At 37.8% G+C, this 18,626-nt stretch overlaps 1 protein-coding gene across 1 annotated transcript in view; it reads left to right on the top strand.

Annotated features, from left to right (window-relative positions):
• The window catches only part of ZZEF1 (zinc finger ZZ-type and EF-hand domain containing 1), a 56,900-nt gene that overhangs the window by 15,366 nt on the left and 22,908 nt on the right, over window positions 1-18,626 (top strand). Inside the window, exons 12-34 of the mRNA XM_021550823.4 lie at window positions 404-515; window positions 1,577-1,792; window positions 2,289-2,389; window positions 2,725-2,894; window positions 3,651-3,784; window positions 4,084-4,154; window positions 4,605-4,719; window positions 5,332-5,491; window positions 6,466-6,587; window positions 6,673-6,783; window positions 7,431-7,597; window positions 8,158-8,239; window positions 8,847-9,048; window positions 10,276-10,424; window positions 10,789-11,029; window positions 12,530-12,609; window positions 13,495-13,588; window positions 14,147-14,663; window positions 15,294-15,458; window positions 16,110-16,229; window positions 17,110-17,271; window positions 17,907-18,036; window positions 18,286-18,424. Coding sequence (XP_021406498.1) covers window positions 404-515; window positions 1,577-1,792; window positions 2,289-2,389; window positions 2,725-2,894; window positions 3,651-3,784; window positions 4,084-4,154; window positions 4,605-4,719; window positions 5,332-5,491; window positions 6,466-6,587; window positions 6,673-6,783; window positions 7,431-7,597; window positions 8,158-8,239; window positions 8,847-9,048; window positions 10,276-10,424; window positions 10,789-11,029; window positions 12,530-12,609; window positions 13,495-13,588; window positions 14,147-14,663; window positions 15,294-15,458; window positions 16,110-16,229; window positions 17,110-17,271; window positions 17,907-18,036; window positions 18,286-18,424 — 3,560 coding nt within the window. The remainder of the gene's footprint in view (window positions 1-403; window positions 516-1,576; window positions 1,793-2,288; window positions 2,390-2,724; window positions 2,895-3,650; window positions 3,785-4,083; window positions 4,155-4,604; window positions 4,720-5,331; window positions 5,492-6,465; window positions 6,588-6,672; window positions 6,784-7,430; window positions 7,598-8,157; window positions 8,240-8,846; window positions 9,049-10,275; window positions 10,425-10,788; window positions 11,030-12,529; window positions 12,610-13,494; window positions 13,589-14,146; window positions 14,664-15,293; window positions 15,459-16,109; window positions 16,230-17,109; window positions 17,272-17,906; window positions 18,037-18,285; window positions 18,425-18,626) is intronic.

Raw genomic sequence — 18,626 nt, 5'->3', positions numbered from 1 at the left:
TGATTTTAATGAGCCTCAGTTTGGTGTGTTGAACAAAAGATGTATTTATTACATACACCCCTTGATTTAAAGGCCTATTATAAAAGGGATATAGCAAAACAAACCTACTTGGGGTGCAGATCAATGATAAGAGAAATTTTAAAATTAAGTTTTATTACATCAGTTTTCAGAACTGTTGATTCAGAGTAAGGGGAGGTTAAGGGGTGATGACGAAAAGGATTTTCTTGATTTCTTTTTTTTTAACCTTGACTGTGATAGAGTTTTGGGTTTGTGAAACTTTCTGCTGTCTTTCTTCATCCCTATAGCCATAACATGCTCTTAAGTATTTTGGTAGAGTATCAACAGCTTTGCAATGTGTCTGAACTTTTTCTTTACAAAGTGTGTTACATTCTTTTATTCACAGAAGCAGTTGCTCATGTGATGATTTGGGAGATGATGATCCTATTGGCTGGTTTGAAGTAGAAGAAGAATGGGATGAAGTTGATGTCAGAATGCAGCAATGCAGAGTTTCCCAAGTAAGAACCCACAAAAAGCCTTGGCCCAGTCACAAGCAGGGGCTCTTTTCTGTGTCAACTGAAATAAACCTAATTCTATTTTGTGAGGGAGAACGCTACTAAATGGAGAAAAAAATTAATAGGCTTCTAGTTAAATGAATAATTCAACTTTTGTCCTTTGAATTTAATTATTTTTCTCTATATGCATATATATATATTTATCTGTAGTTAAGTGGTGCTTCATGATCAAATTTAGTGCAAAGTTATGTGATAATGTGCAAATTAACTGGTTTGAATATGATTGTTTCTTTATTCTAGTATCTAGACCATTTAACTCCTGTGCAGTCATAGCATTTATTCTTTCAGAGCCAGGTTCTTCAATCCTTTCAGTGGGCAATTATGAAGATTTCCATCAGTTAGGCTGCTGTCCTTGGGGAATGGAGAACTTTCATTTTGAGAATGGCAGAAGATGGTTTTGATTTCAAGTGCTTGCTGCATTTATAGGGAACATTGCATTTCTGATCATGGTTTTGGAATCAGCTGTTGTAATTCCCCTGTCCATCTGCACTGTGGGAATTAAGAGAATTGGTAGTATTGTTGTGTCAACTGGGATTTTTTCTGACTCTCTTGCTGCTTGCTAAGTCACTGCTGCTGCAGAGTAACCAGTCCATGTGGATGGCAGGACTTTCTGTTCCTTCAGTTTTGTGCTCTGCACCTCCCTGAGAACAGACTGATCAAAGTATGTTCTAAATATTACAAATTAATCCTCTGCTTGCTTTTAAAAGCAGTTGATAAAATTCTTTAACCTGCAAGAATACTGCAGGTTAGGAGCAGTGTGTGCAGAATGTATGAGCTGATAATGAATTAACAAACTTTGTAGAGGTCATAGAACCATCCCTGTGACTTTTTGGAAGCAGGGAGAGATCAAACTTAGCCTGAATCTGAGGGTCAGTATTTTAATCCTCTGGAGGTGATAGGCAAGGGACTAAGGCTTCCCCCCTCAGTCCTCATCTGCATGCACTCATGTCTTTTAAAACCCTTGCTTTTAAACCCTAATCTTGTGCTATTTTATACCCATCTAGTACTTGATGATAAAGTTCTTGTGCACAAGACAAGACTCAGCAGAACGGCTCGGGGTCCAAGGGCTGAGCGTTCTGGGCTACCTGCGGCCCCTGCGGGACGAGCCCTGCAGCACCATGAGCTGCCTGCAGTGCAGGAAAACTGAGGAGGACACAGTCTGTGGCACAACTCTGCTCCTGAAAACACTTCACTTCATCCAGCAGCTGGCACAGGACCTGGTATTTTTACTTCTTGAGGTTTTTTTTAAGCTTCTTTTTGTCAGGCTAAAAGGAATAAGGTTGTGCAAACAGCAGTTGTGAATGGGCAAAGAAAAGTTGGGGCACTCTTAACCAAGGTTAAAAGGCATGTTGTGGAAAAAATTTATTTATGAAAAATAAAATTCTGTGTGTGTTTGCTGAAGGTTTTTTACTTCCAATTAAATTAGATGGAGAGGTAGAGGTTATAAAGGGTTCTGATGGTGGAGAAAAGGGATGGGATACTAGAAATCCAGAAAGAAGGGAGGATTCTGTGAATAAGAAGGTTTCAGCATGAGCTGTCACATTTAGGCACCAGAATGTCCATGAAAAAACTTAAACTGGAATTCATGTTAACTGCAAATTTATAAGAAAGATGGCTGTACTTTCCTTTAAGCCCAGTGCTCAGAGATTTGTGTTTTATAAGTGTGTTCTGTATAGATATAACTTTCCAGTCCTGCATTTTCTTTGCCTTTTTAAGGTTCAGCAGAAGGAGAGTGGATTAAAATACAAGTCATTTTTAGATTTCACAGGCCTTGATTTGCAGCTGTTCTGGAATTTTTACAATAAACTGCACCAAAAGTAAGTTTCTTCTTTTAGTGTCTGCTGAAGTTCTAATCAGTGTGTGTGTGTATAAATAAAATATGCTTTGTTTAGTTACTGCAGTTTGTTCTTCCTAAACGACATCATTTACATAAATAACATTTCCCTGCTGCTGCCATATGGACTTCTAACTATGAAGTTATGTAGAAGCTTAAGCTGTAGATCAGTTGAGCTGGTAGCTCCACTTCCTTTAGCTATGTCTCTCCACTCAGTGGTTTTTATCTATCTGAAATGGTGACTTTCACAGCAATACTTATTTTGTGCAAAAAGCTGCTTTTTTTTTTTGATTCTATTTGTTATGTATCTTCTTACAGCCCAAGGGAAGAATGTATCTTTGCTCAAACACTGCTGTTGCAGCTTCTCCAGAGCTGCTTCTCTGTACTTACTGGAGATAATAAAACTGCTAAACCTCAAGAAACTCCTCAGAGCAAAACAGCTGGTCACATAGAAGCTGCAGAAGAGCTTTATAGACATTTGTGTGAAGGTAATTTTTATTCAATATATATTGACTGTTTTGTCTATTAAATTTTGGGAAAAGATACTCATTCCTAGAGGCCAAGTCAGCTGTTCCTTTGTTTCTCCTTCAGGTCAATGTGTGTTAATTAGTCTATCACTAGAAGCTTTCCTTGGCCCAAAAAAATGGTTTTGTAGCCTTTCTGACAACGTGGTCTGGAAACAGCTACAATAGAAAACTCCTTTTGAATGTATCACCTGCTTGTACCACTAGGGAATGTGACCCTTTGACTATGACATTACTGGGGTTTATTTATTTCTGATATTGCATATCAGTATGAATGAGCTCATGAGTAGACATTGAGGTTTACAGGAACACAGGGAAGATTCTAGAGCCTGTGAAGAGAATGGGAATTGCACGTTATATTTCACTGGAGTAGGGTGGCACACCTCTATTCAAGTGTAATTTGAAGAGTCTCCTGCAGAGGCGAGCTAGAGGGAAAACACTTTATTTAGAATCTGTCACATCTTGAAAATTGTATTAGCTTTGATGAGTGTCAAGTTATAATCTTGCTAGAATTCATTTACTTGGTGAATAAATACATTCTTTCTTAATATAAATCCTTCTTGCTGTAAGTTAAAAAGTTTCCCTTCCTTTTCTGTGTGTATAATGGGATTGCAGGGGCTTGAAGTTGTGTAGACTAACATTTAATTCAGTTATGCCTCTAACATATTAGATGAGGTATTAATTAGAACTTGTAATTTTGTTTCCTTTTTGTATGAGCAGTAGTGGATATGGGGGACAGTAACTTCATGCCAATGAAAATGCTGAAAGAGGAAGTTAAGAACACCTTACTCAGTGGAGCAGCAGTTTTTTTCCCAGATAGACAGACCAGGCGACACCAGCTCTTCACCATGATGGTAAACATTGAATGAGAAATTGTTTGTTTAGTGCCTGCTTTCTTTATGCAGAAAAGAGCACAAATCTGACTTGTTATTCTCAAATAATACATACTTTGTCCCATTCAAGTAAAAACCTTTTTTTTTTGTCTTTGCCTCTTTTTACCCTTCCCCTTTTCTCTCTGCAGCTTATCCAAAGACAGAGGAGCTAACCCTGCCTTTCTTACAAAAATGAATAATAGAACACAGAAATTAGAATTCTTTGTCACAGAGGAGGAAAACAGAATGTATCATAAATATAAATCTTTTTCCTTTTCTAGAAAAACATCACAGAGCAAGAACATAAGCAATCTGTACATCTTGCTTTCAGATCGTTGTGTACCCACTTCAGGTAAGGGGTCCTGAAATTGAGCAGATTTGTGTGATACCCCACATTTGTTTATAAATTTGTAGTCATTCATTTTTAGAAATGTTACTCCCCTGAACAATATTTCTCTGAAGTAATCAACTAATGTTGTTTAGAAAGGGCATGCTACTACCTAGTATATTTATTAACTGAATAGCTCTATAAAACACTGGCCAAGATTGGTGCTGAAATCACAGTGTATTGTTCTTTAGGCTTCTCCTAGGCTGTCTTCCAATTTTTAAAGTAATTGTTTGTCAGTGCTGATGGTTGGTATTGATTTAATTGGTCTGGAGTCATCAAAGCAAAATCTTTTGACTTTCATTGTAATTACACAGTAGGATCTATACAGATTTGACACAAAAAATACTAAATTTCTGGTTTGGAACTGTTTGGAACTCCTTGTTGTTGGTTAGTAAGAATATCTTTGTTTTGTAGTGATCAAGATCCAGGTGGACTCTTATTATTACCAGAGAAAGGAGTTTCTGCAAATTTTGACATAAGTGAAATATTGTCAGTCATGGACACCCTTCTGCTCGTGGCAGCAAGAGAGGTAACTGGATTTGCTCCTGCTTCTTTGTCATGAGCTCTGTAGGCACTCAAGCACAAGCTGCTTCCATGGATACTCAGAAACAGCTTCCCTGTCCTGGATACCACTGTTCATGGCTGTGCAAGTCAGTAAGATTAGCTTTTCCAATCTGTTAAGTATTTTGCTTTAAGCACTGACGTTTCATAATAGTAGAGTACAAAATTAATAATATTTTTCCAGTATGAAATATGTAAGATGTGGTGTTTTTCCATAGCATTTAAAAGACTCTATGGAGAGACACTGGGATACTGAAGGAACCATTCCATTTTGAGAGGCTAGAATTGAGCATATCACCAAGGGAAGTGGAAATGAAGGAGGGTTATTTACATATGCAGAAAAACTGTGCTTAGAACATCAAGTGACTCATACGTAGCTGTTCCTATTTAAAGTTGTGATATATCAAAACAAAGCCCATCACTTGCTGCAGGGTGTTACATGCTGCTTGTCATTTGCATTTCATCTTTTTCTGGGGTGAGTGGGATGATTGTGTCCATCCCAGTTTACTTGGTGCATACTGTGTGTCATGCTGCAGCAGAGTAGGCTCCATTACATTCATGAATGTTTCTTATTTTTCAGTGTGAAATGATGATGCTGGATGTTGCACAGCAAGAGAGTGGCACAGTCTTGTCTTCCTTATTCTGGTCTGTTCAGGGCAGCCTCCTCTCCTGGTGCTATCTGCAGCTTAAAGGCACTGATAATTCAGCCAAGGATCTTGCAGTAGAAATACTTAAAAATTGTAAGTGCTGGGATTAATACAGAATTAATATTGGGGCAATATTGAATACAGAATTAAATATGGGGCAATACATAATTGAAAATGTATTGCAAAAATGTGATTTTGCAAATTGCAGTATAATTAGGGATCACCAAAGGTTGCCTGAGGCATACTCAGAACTGTCATAGCATTTTTAATCTCTCTAGGAAATAATTAATAGTCATATTTAGCAACTTGGAGTTTTATCTGTACTGATAATCCTGCGTTGGGAGAATCTTCAGAAAGCATTTCAGTAAGTTTTGGGGGCCAAATACTGAAAAAAAACCCAAACAACAAATAGTTACAGGCTTTCATTTGAACATTTTAATTTCATAGTGTCCCATATTTTGGTAAACTCCTGGGTGGTGATATGTGCTTTCTTGGATGTTTGTAATAGCAAGAAGTTGGTTAAGAAGCTGGGTACATCTAAGGGGTTTTATTTGTATTTTCTGGGGGGGGATTGTTAGATTTTTATAATGCAGCAGCTCAGTGTTGGGTTAACTGGGCCAAATACTTAACAAAGGTGTAATTTTATGTAAAATTACACAATATTTATGTTATTTGTACATAAATTAATCTGCTGTGTTCCTGTATTACATTTAAAAATGGAGTAAGGCTGTAGTTAGAAATTCCTACTCTCATTTTTTACTTCAGCTGCATTTCTTAGCAGTGTATGGAGACTACTGGATGGAGCTTGTTGAAACAATCTTGGGGAATTACTCATCCCTTATTTTTTCAGTGATATTGTTGATAAGCATGACTTGTTTCCACAATAAAAATATCACAGAAAACTTCTCTGAAGTGTTGGATGTTGCAGCCTTGGGGCAGCAGATTCTTTCCTGCTGTATTTGTCCTTGTGCACATCACCATGCACCCAATATTTGATAAAGAGAATTGTGGGAGCAAATCCTTAAGGTAGCTATAAAAGACTCGTTTTTTTTTTTTTTCTTCTTTAGATGTGGGCCAATTCCTGTCAAATATCAGAACAATTTTGCAGTCACTCTTATCTCAATATAGTGGCAAAACAATAGTTGAAAAAATAAGTAGCTCTGTCTTTGCTATGGCAACTCGTCAGCTGGTAAGTGACCTGTGGGGTTTTATCCTGTTCCTGGGAGGCATGGCTGTGGCTCTGGCATTTTCCTGACACCTGTGTTTGCTCCTAGGTCATCTTCTTGTTGGATTTTTGCACTTTAGACATTCCGTACTGTACTCTGCTACAGGGATTCAGCACTTTGATAGAACCACTGAAAAGCCTTTGTAGTGAACCTCATAAGGTAACTAAGAACACAGGCACTGTTAAACATTCTGAAACAAAAGCAAAATTGCAAGAAAGACAGAAAATCGAGGTGATTCTGTTGGTTTAAAAGCATTGGAAAAGAGCTAGAAATCTGCTGAAAGTGTAGGATGTGTAATGAAATGTTGAGTGAAGAATGACAAACATATCTGCTGGTAAGGGAAAGTGGTCAGAAAGTGCAACTGGAATGAGCAGCCTGGAAGGTGGATAGGAAAGAGGGGATTCGGTGGGTGAAGAGGAAAACAAATTTAAAATAGTATATGCTTAACATTTTTAGCTTCACTGCTTGTGGTGATGCAAATGAAATCTATATGTCTGTGGCATAGATGTTTAAATCTGCTTTAGTCATCCAGTGTCTCTTTGTCATGACTGGAGGCTTGTAGTCACTTGTGGGTGAGACAGTCTCCTCCTCCTCCAGTGGACTGAGAGGGTTTTGCTATAGAAGTGCTTCCTTATTATGATTACCAAGGATGTCTTCAGAGCTAATTTCTGTGTAAATCAATGCTGTAGCCTTTTAAATGCCATTTTTATGCACATCTGGCAACTTGAAAGTACAGACACAAAAATCTAGTGTGGTAATTTTTTTTTTCTTACCTTTGTATCTAAGAATGCATTTTTGTTGTACAGACAGACATGGAAAGCTGGCAGCAGGAGCAGCCTGTAGTATTGAGAACCTGGACAATGGAATCACCTCATAACTATGAAAATAATTGCCATGAGGTCTCAGTCTTCCTGTGTCATGGGGCAACTTACTTTGAGGTGGAATTTGATGAAAAATGTGAAACTGAAAGGAGGTAATTTAATCTTGTGCTGTGTTAAATTCCAGTGTCTGTTTACAGAGGGGACAATTAATGTTTCAATGTACTCTCCACACGTGCCATTTAAATTTCTTCATTGTCCAGAGCAGTACACAGTTTATATTTTTGAATGACCTTGTGCTGAAAGCAACCTCTCCTGGCAGATTTACAGACATGCTGTTCGTATGAATTTTGCTTCCTTTAGCCTTGAGCTGTTTGATAATAATGCTGTGACCATCACAGTTTGTGCTTGTGGTATTTTTTTTGCCCTCTTTCTTTTGGTAACACATCAGGCTACTGCTTAGTTAAAGCATTTGCCAGATGTTAGATAGGCATCCATTACCAATTCCAAAGTCCTGCAGGATGGCAGATCTGTGTTTGCTGGGACTTCTGCATTGAAACATGAAATAAATTCCTTAGCAGTCACATAAAGGTGTGGCTCAAAAGAAGTGACAGTGTGCACTTAGATTCAGCACTTGTGAAAATCCAGAAGCAAAACCATTCTCCCCCAAAACTTGAAAAGTAAATTTGGAAGTAATGAATTGCAATTTTCACAGGTATGATTACCTGGAGTTTACTGATGCCAGAGGGGCAAAAACTCGTTACGATACAAAGGTTGGCACTGAGAAATGGCCTAAGGTGAGCACCTTTAAAATTATGAACCAAATTATTTATCCAGTCTTAGGAAGTCCTTATGATTCCTGTGGAAACCTGTTATGTTAAAGGGTGTGTGCTTTTGTGCATGGGTGTGTTTATTAGGTTTCTTTGGTGGGGGGCAAGAGATGGGGAAGTCTGAAATGCTACAAATAAAAGGAGTGAATGAGTAAATAATCCCTCTTTGCTCCTGTTATTAAAAGAACAATCAGTTAAAGTGAAAAGGAATAATGATGTTTAACTGCCAGTAATACATGGGTAAAATTTGCTCTGTTCTTGCAAGATTTTATATCATAAGGCAAATGTGGCCCTTCCTGAGGCTGTGCTCTGTCCTCAAATGGGATGCTGCTCTTCTGTTTTTGTGGCTCTGACTTTTAAATCTGAATCATATATAAAATTGCTCATTAAGCTCTTGAATAGAAATTTTACCCGCTTAGCACTGTGGGTTCCTCAATGAGATGGTGGGGGAAATTAGATCTATTATAGCCAGAACATAATACTGAAACCCCAGAGTTGCTGAAGGGAATTCATTACCCTGAAACGTTTTCCTGTCATGTACATTTGGCAAAATGACTGTTTTGTTGCTCTGTAGAAAGTGACCTTTAAGGCTGGCCCACGGCTGCAGTTTCTCTTTCACTCTGACAGCAGTAATAATGAGTGGGGCTACAAGTTTTCCGTCACTGCTTACGGCCTCCCAGACGTTGCCGTGTCTTGGGGCTTGGATTTACAGCTGCTTGTCTCCCGGCTGATGGGGCGCCTGGCTTCCCGGAGCATGGCCCTCAAATCCCTGCGAGGTGAGTGCCTCCCTCAGCTCCCTCCCTGCACAGAGGGGCTGCAAGGGCTCCTTGGTGTTGGGAATCCCCTGGGCAAATGGAGTTCCTTGTGTGTTTCCCTCACGTGAACGTGGAAGACTTGCTCTGTTGCAAGTCTATGGAAGACTTGCTCTGTTGCAAGTCCATGGAAGACTTGCTGTGCTCCAAATCCATGGAACACTTGCTCTGTTCCAATCCATGGAAGACTTGCTCTGTTCCAAATCCATGGAAGACTTGCTCTCTTCCAATCCATGGAAGACTTGCTGTGTTGCAAGTCCATGGAAGACATGGACACATGGAAATAATCCTACTAAGTTAAATTACATTTATGAAGTAGTATGTTCTTTTTTTTTTTTTTTCCATTTAAAATTGTTCCCTGCTGCTGTCATCCACCCCATGTTGGGAGTGTGAATATGGAGCCAACAAACTGAAAAAATAACAGGGCTTAGGACACAAAGGATTCTAAGTTTCACATGAGCATTTGGTATTGAATGAAATTTGAAGTCACAAATAAAGTTTGGTAAATTCGAGTAGTTAAGTACAGTTAGGATTTTGACCTTGAAGATAAGTACATTACATTTTAATAAATAATTTTTTAAAAATTGTTTATTAATTTCAAAGCAAGAACACGTCTCTCTAGCTTCCTAAATCTGAATTCATCCACCACTTAGGAGAAATTAAATAAGGCTAAAAGTTCTTGATTCAATATAGTGGTCCATATTTACCTTGGAAAATTAGACAGCTAATATAGAAAATAGACATGGAAAATAGACACGTGAATTCAGGGAACTAATTGAAGTGTTTGAGAATATTTTCTTCCTTTTTTAATATAAGCATGCTTGCATATAACAGATTAGGTGCTTAGTAGGAGAGAGAGTTTTTAAACTCTTTTAAATCAGAAAATTGCTGTAGTTATAAAACAATGAAAATATTTGATTTAAAGTCCTTCCATATTGTAACATTGTTCACTATGAAGTAAGATATTGATGCTGCCATTAATGAAAGGGTACATCAGTTTTCTGTACCATGTTAGAAAAATACAGAACATTGTTGAATTACTTGTTCAGTCTATTTGCATTAACGTTTTGTTGTGAGTTTGTTGTCAGGTTTATTTCCTGACTAGATGTTTAAAGTTTATTATTTTTAATAATCTGTAAAAATGAAGAAAATTACTTAGTAACTGAAGGATCTGTTCTGAATTTCTTGCAGAATTAGGTAGTGAAGCAGACTTGCCTCCTTTGAAAGTAACCTCGGTTCTTAATTCTCCTCTGTGGAAACCTGTCTTCAGGCATCAGCTGTGTCCTGAGGCACTCCCGGGAGCCAGGCAAACCAGTGCCAAGCACCAAGACAAAAAAGAGGTACTCATCCACTGCTTGTGTTCCCTTGGCATGAAATCCCTGTGGATCACACAGGTTCATTGGCTTTATGGAGTTGGGATGCCCTTAAGCTCATGCTGCTGTGCTAGACTAAACATTTGTGCTGCTGGATTCAAATACCAAGGAGGAAAGAAACTGTTGTTCTGTGCCCTTTATTAGTTTCCATTTTCATGGAATCATCAAATGGTTTGGAGAGACCTTCAGAGATCATCTAATTCACTCCCCACCTTGTGCAGGGATGTCTTTTGTTGATCAGTGTGCTCAGCTGCAGTGACAAACTGCAAGTTGACTTTGCAGCTCACTGTTTTCTCTCAGCCAGTGTTGATGTGTTGTCCCTTCTCTGCAGGCTCGGAGCTCGCCCCACGACGTCTGCCGTAACTTTCTTATCGACTTTGCAAAATCAGATCCTGCCCAGGACTTCAGTGGGCAAAAATCTGAACTTTTCAAAGGACTTATACAGGCATGTAAAAAACAGACCCCAAAGACAGATATAGTTGCTGGTCCTACTGTTGATCAAGCTGTGAACTCAACATTTGCTGCTTTGGTGTATCTCACTCCAGATTTATTTGAGAAGCTTCAAAAATATGGTAACTCTAATATTATTAGATTATCTTAATAATGAAGACTTACAGTTTGTAAAAGGCTCTCTTACAGCTGAGTTTATAACATTTAAAAATCAGTTTAGTGGGGCAATTTAGGGAAGATGTTCTCTAGAAAGGTATAATTTAGGCAGACTAGGTAAGCTTTCTCTCTAGAGTGTTTATTTTTTATTAACATATATTTTTGTCTTCAGGGCACCGGTAAAATAATAATCATCAGAAGCTCTTATTCTGTAAAGCTATACCTAAAGAGTGTAGAGATGTCCTCTGGGGCTTTAATTCAGAACAGTGTGGCTCCAGTTATTAGAGGTTCTTGGATCATTTTCTATATTGTACCTTTTCTAAAAAGCCAGCAGCAATTTCTGTTATTAACTGTTGGGGTTGGAGGAGGTGTGAATTATCTCCAAAAATACCATTCTGTGGAAATCAGCCCTGCCATCCTCAGAATTTTTTTCCCAGTAGAAGATAATATTTTGCTTTTAATTTACAGGCCATTGTATTATAATTCATGTATTTTTCAGTAGGTAAAATGAACAACTTTTTAACTTACAGCATCTTTCCACTAAGTTCATTGATATATTTGAAGTATTGGATAATAAGATGTTACTTGGTTTTGAAGGATTTCAATTTTGTCATAATTTTGACACGAAACATTTTACATTTTCATAGAATGATTAAGCTATTTTTTGAGCTGTGAAGTTATGAGTAAAAATGACTGACACAAAGACTGATGCAATGACTAATGTGGTTGCTGCCTTTAGTAATTTTGTCTATGTCTGATAATTGAGCTAATTTTCTGAGTGACATTGAGAACTGGGCAAATATTAATGAGTGTTTGAGAAATCCATCCCACTGTTCTGTCAGTATCTTCATCTGCTGGTCCTGCTGGGGCAGAATAATTTCAGGACCTGTGTTCACCTGTGGTATGGGAAGTTTGGAGCAGGGATGCTGAAAAGAATACAGGAGAAAAAATAGAAAGGGAGAATAAAAGAGGGAAGACTGGATATCTTTTTCTCCATAGTTATTGTCAGGGCAGTTTGAATAGAAACTGATTTGTCAGGTTTTTAATTTTTGCAAATTGGTTTTGAAAGTCCATTCCAGAAATTCATAGTGTAAAACAGTAGAGAAAACAAATACATCTATAGAGCTTTAAGTTACTACTAAGCATTTGTTGATCATTCTGATAAGTCTACATCAGTGTTATTGCATGCATAGGGGAGGATTTTATTTTCCATGGCTTCAGGCAGCAATTTTGGGAAGAGATGAGGAAGATACTCATAAACTAACTTTGTAAATGAATCAGTCAAGGTGCAGTTTGTGTATTTATGGCATATGAAAGTTGGCAGGTTTATTCTCTATTTTTCTTACAGGTAAAATTCCAAGTGTTGACTAAGAGATGAAGGGAGAGCTGTAGCATAACTTTGGTTAAGCAGTTGTATAAAATGGAGCTGTAAATAAACAGGGCTCTCTTCTTTCTCTCATTTCCAGTCAACAGTGGCGGCAAGGTGCCTTTGAGTGATGAGTTTGCACAAGTATATTCCCTGGCTGATTCCATTAGAATATGGATGGTAAGAACACTCAGGAGGATCTCTATTAATGTAATTTACTTCAGTACTGTACAGTGCAATGTTAAGGAGTAGGGCAGAACAGTTTTTCCTTCAGTTATTCTCCATCAACCATATTAACTTAGAAGGAACATAGGTTAACTTTGAAACTTTTGACTCAAATTTTTAATTGCATCCTTACACTCCTCTCCTTCCTTCAGCCCCAGATGTTGTCCTCATGAGTAGTTAGGACCGAATTCGACTGAAAATCAATTACATTTTTGCTATTTTTTAGTAAGAATTTATGTTTTAAATTAGAAAGATTCTTATATTGCAGTTGGACTAGTTCTTTTGAGGTATATCATAGAAAGAAGCGTGTCTTAAACATCATTCCATTGTCTTGTGACTTTCTGCCTCCTCTTTTCTGCCTAAGAATTCCTGGCAGGTTGATGTACTGGAGTTACAATGGGTGCAGATGCATGTTAAGATGATTAATTGCCTTTACCCATTGTATGACAGGTGATGTTTGCATCTGACAGAGCTTGCTAGGGGGGTGACATATTTTTGGAGAACTTTATCTCACAACTAGATGTCTACATTTTCCTGAGTGCTGGGGGTTAATGAGAAGCCTTCTTTTCCTTGGAGGACTGGTGCACATCAAATTACAAGACAGGGAATGGCCTCAGCCTACAAAGTTCAAGGAGCTTGGGGTGAGGCTGTTACTGCTCTGACAGTTCAGGTGCTGCTCCTTTAGGTTCCTGGGTGGTTTGCTCTGCAGCTGGGAATAGTAACTACAGTCATCTATTCCTGAGATTAAATTCCTTTTAAGCATTACAGTCTTCATCCTGCCTTGCTGTATAGAGGCACAGAGAGAATCATATTTTAACTATATTAACATCCTGTCTACAGTTGGAAATGAAGCAGAAATCACTGATGGGGAGGGGAAATGATGCTGAGGAGAAGCAGAACACAGAAGCAAGTGAGATGAACCCAGAAACTCTTGGTGAGTGTTGCCTTGTATGTTTGAGCATTCCAGGTAGCTTAGGAAAGCATTGTAAACCTGAAGGCATTATTTTTGCTGTGAAAGGTAAGTTAGTAACTGGGATTAGTTTTTCATACCTTAAGAGATAACCTAGTGTACGTTGGATTAATATTCTGGGATTATATTCTGCTATCCTTTGCAGAAAACAGTAAGAAAGTTCTGCAGGGGGTGACCTTTCACTCAGGTCACCTGGTTCTGAACTTAAGTTCATCTGTTTTTGTAGATACTTCTTACCATATTTAACTGATGTTAGAACAGCAGCTGATTGTTATTAGAAGAAAATATGTTCTTACTGACTCTTCTGTACTTCATATGGTTCAGTGTGGTTATTCAGATTTAGTATTTAGAAATCTGAACTTAAGCAACTGGTAGCATCATGATCAATATAACAAGAAAACCAGTGTTTTCTAGATGTCTTGACTGAGAAGAAATAAGATAAATCACTTTCTTCCTAACCTAAGACAGCAAATTTGTTGTTCTATTGTTGTGATTTTAACTCTTTCAATTTTTATGCTGCAGCAAAACTCTGTGTGCAGAAGAGCCTTTTGTTACTGAATTTTTTGCCCATAAGAGCAAAGACAAAAGATTCTGCCTCAGACAGTTTGGAAGCCCAAGACATGGATGATCCCCAGCAGTATGTGAGTGATCAGTGCCAAAGACAAGGATCAGCTGTGGACATGGACTTCCAGGCAGCACCATCAGTGTCGTCCAGTGCAGGAATTCACCCTGTTTCAAAAGAGAGGGTTCAAGCATCACAGTCTGATCCAAAAGTTAAACAAATTCCAGACCTCCACCAAGCAGAAGCTGCAGCTGCATGTCATAGTAAGCCTGTTGAGAATACAGTTTCACAGCAAGAAGATGTGTCATCCCCTCCTTCCACTCCTACCCGGAAGTCTCAGCTCAGCCGTGGAAGACTGAGGCTGCTGTCCTTCAGATCAATGGAAGAGCCAAAACCTGTGCCTACTGTGAAGGAAAAATATCCTGTTTTGAAGAACATATTAGACTTTATTAAGGATCAATCACTTTCACATGAAAGGTAAGCAAATTGAAAATGTTGTCAGTTATAATATACAGAAGCTTGTCTTCGCACCTCTTCAGGTGGAATAAAATATTTTAGCAGCGAGACAATATGGCAGAATATTTTGTTTTCAGTTGTCAGACTTATGTATCAAGCTTCAGTTATTCACAAGGATGTAGGGACTCAGAGAGTACTATTTAATTTCATTTGTTTCTATCACATAGAACAGAGTGTAAAAAAACAGTCACTTGGCAATTTATTGTCTTGCTTCCTCAGATGTGTTTGCCAGAGGTATTTTGCTTTTTATCTGTAAAAGCAAAGCCACAGCGTATCACTATTACCAATCCTTTGTACCAAATAGAGACAAGTTGCATCTCTCATTAAATTACCTGGTATTCTGAAAACATAAATCAGAAGAGAGATTTCCAGCTCTCAGCTTGTGTATTTTGGGCTCTCAAACATGGAGTGGTGCAGGAAGAGCTGAATTCTGTTCGAAGCTTTTATTACTCCAACCAATACACTGAAATACAGCTGAAAATTCAGATACGAAGCAGAAGTAACTAGTCAAGCACTTCTTGAATTATTCTTTTATTTATGTTGTTTTAAGCACAGTATTTTGAGGTTTTCACTGATATTTTTTGCTTACAGTGTTTTAAAGGTTCTTGCTTTGAGAAAATCCCAAGGACAGAGTATTATGGAAGTGCTCAAGACCATCCGCCAGTGCCTGGACTCGCTTGGGCAGCCACACTGCTTTAACCCACCCTGTGTACTTTTTCTCCTAGAACTTCTAGCCTGTCAGAAAGATTTTACAAAGTAAGTAATTATTTAGGCAAATCTCTGCCTTGTGATTTACTGTCTTAGTTCTTGTGTTCCTTCAGCATGTATACTGACAAGATTAGAAAGTTCTGCTTTTTAATGCATGTGGATAATAAAAATAAGACTTGAGGTTAGAGTTTTCAGGCTAGTAGGTATATCTGGTGTTCTTCGTTAAAAAAAAAAAACAAAACCAAAAATTAATAATTATTTTCAAGTGGGACATAGTTGCACAGCTGTTCATGCCATGAACATGTTTAGCTCGGATTTCTATGTTATGTCTGGCCAGTGCTGTCACAACTCTGTTTCTTGGCTTCTCACTTGTCAGGAGCTTTCTGTGGTCATCTTGCAATGCTCTGATTTCCTTTAAGATCTTGATTAGATTTTCATAAAGCAACTTTTTAATTTAAATGAATGTTCTCTTCTTAATGCTGTGAGAATATTTTCTTTGCCTTTTCTATTTCTGATTTCTGGTACAGGATTCTTTAATTTTTGTTTGAATCTTCTAGACTGTATTTTTAAATAAAACTAACATCTTTCACACTTGTGAAGAAGGGTTAAAAAGAGCCTGTTTGTAAAATTTGCACAAATCATGCTACCTAAAACATCACAGTGAATTCTAGGCTACTAAAATGACTCTTTAATTTGCAGCTACTTTGGAAATTTGGAAGGCTGTGGTGCTGAGCTACACAAAGAGATTCGAGAGTCATACTATCAGCTTGTTTTGTTCCTGGTAAATTCTGTGAAAGGATTTAGTACAATTAATGACAGGTACAGTACATTGCTTGCTTTATTTATTTGATTTTTTTTTGCATTCCTTCACACCTCCTCCCTTGTAATTTACTATTTGTCATTTAATGTCTTCATTAATTTTGTCTGTACTTTCAATTATTTACAGAATTAATGAGGAACCTTGATCTTGTGATCAAAAATGCCAAGTTGTCTTTTTATTACTAAAGGAATAAAGAAAGGCACAAAAACTTATTGGTGTTTAAAACTTGACTTACTGCATTTTGTAGTTACAATTCTGCAGTGTGTCTCTGAAGCTTAGTAGTAAAATACTAGAAATAGCAAATTTATCATGGAATACTTGGGCAAGGGTAATGCCACAAGAAGCATGGCAATTCTGCAGCCATGCTTTAATGTTAAAACTCATGTTTTGGCAACATTCTGGTTAGAATTTGGAGGATTTATAGCCAGGTGTCAAAGAGAAATGAGAATTTATGTCTATAATGTCAGTCTCTCTGACAATAACTTCCAAGTCCTTTGTTCAGTTTCAAGTGAAAATGGCAAAAAGGTTTCAAACAGAATAATTTATTGCAAATACCAAGAAAGTGCTGTACTGTAGAGAAGAGACAAACCCTCTTCCTAATGCTCAGGCAACACCATTAGCATGATCTTACCTGAATCCAGAAGAAAAACTGTCCTTCTTTCAAATTCCATAGTCTGTGCTTCCTAAATTGCGTAAGTTGAATACTGTGATAAACCTGAGTTCCTGCCACAGAGTTACTTTAATGCATAGTAAAGCCTGAAAAGCAGTGTTCAGGGGTTTTTCTACCCTTCCTCTCCACACACAATTTAAACTCTAAATCTTTCAACTTTAGGTCAGCTTTAGAGCTGCCATGTTTTAATGTCTTTTGTTTTTATTTAGGTCGTTGCTTCCTGCCTTATCCTGTGTGCAGACAGCTCTCCTGCACCTCTTGGATATGAGCTGGGAGCCCAGTGATCTTTCCTTCTTTGTTGAGATCCAGCTGCCACATCTCCTCATGACAACATCACAGGAGAACATCAGCATCCATGACAGTGTCATTTGGTGAGTCAGGAGGAATGCAGCTTTCACACGCTGCTAAATGCTGATTCCATTTTACCCAGAAAGGTTCCTGAACTTCGAGCTGGAACGAGCAGTAAGGGTACTGTTAACAAGTTTGGCAGAATTCTGATCAGTATCTAAGGGCTTATCTGAAGTATTGCAAATTTTGTTTTGCTGGTACAAAAACTATTGGAATTTTAAGTTTAACCTGATTACTACTGGAACACTTTGCTTGTTCAGCAGTGTAGCAGAAGGTATATAATATTGTGTTTTGCCTTAAAGAAAATCAAACGTTTTTAACACCTTCATATGACAATTGTAAAGTAGTTGAACTTGCACATGAACAAATGTGAAGGCCAAAAAAAATTAAAATGTCTGATCTGCTAGCATTCCAAAAGCTGTTTTATAAGAGTAGATTTTCCTGATTTTTGCATTATGGTCCCCATATGTATTTAAGAACATATCACAGAAGCAAGAAGCAGCTGTCTGTATGGTCATTTATTGACCAAGTGAATGGGATTCTCACAATTCTGTTTTTATTAGCATATATAGCACTTTGTTCTTCATTAAAAGTAAAGCTGTATTAAAGGAAAGCCTGTTAGCATTCAAACTTAATTTTAAGCTTGTTTTTCTTTTAGTCAGTGGAGTGAAGAAGATGAAATTGCAGACTACAAGCAAAACTGTGAATGGATGGATGAATGTCAGGATGTAATGTTTGAGACCTGGTATGAAAAGATAGCTCAAGCTGACCCAGAGAAGCAGAGAAAGGTGACCTCATGTTTTGTATATTTACCTGCAGAAAGGATAAATAAGAGATCTTTAAAAGCCTAAAGGGCAGAAAGATGTCTGGTTTATAATTAATTTCTCTTAGTTGGATCTCTGTAGACTTTCAAGAGCCTAAAATTATTAAAATAGTGCCATTCATTTTTGGCAGGGGAAATGTTCTGCCTCCTGTCTGAAGCTTTCTCAAAGTCAGAAAATAATACTCAAGTAAATTGTGTTGGTTTATTGCTGTAGATGCACATGTTTGTTGCTCGTTACTGTGACCTGTTGAACGTAGACATTTCCTGTAACGGCTGTGATGAAATCGCGCCGTGGCACCGCTACCGCTGTCTGCAGTGCAACGACATGGATCTCTGTAAAACTTGTTTCCTTGGTAAGAGCCATTAAATAACCCCCCAAAACCCTGTATTTGAAGCCAAAACAGTATCTTGTAAATTATTGTCTTGGTTTGAAAAGACAGGTGTCTGCTAAGGAAGGCAGGAGCATTCCTTTAAATAGAAAATGTAAACCCCTTCCCTCTGAATTATTATGATTTTTGAAATTCAGGGGCTTTCAGGCAAAGATATGGGAATAGG

Source organism: Lonchura striata, chromosome 19 (assembly GCF_050655825.1).
Source record: "Lonchura striata isolate lonStrDom1 chromosome 19, ASM5065582v1, whole genome shotgun sequence".
NCBI classification, from domain to species: Eukaryota; Metazoa; Chordata; class Aves; order Passeriformes; family Estrildidae; genus Lonchura; species Lonchura striata.
Note: the sequence above shows the minus strand (reverse complement) of the source record. Positions and strands in the feature narration are given on the sequence as shown.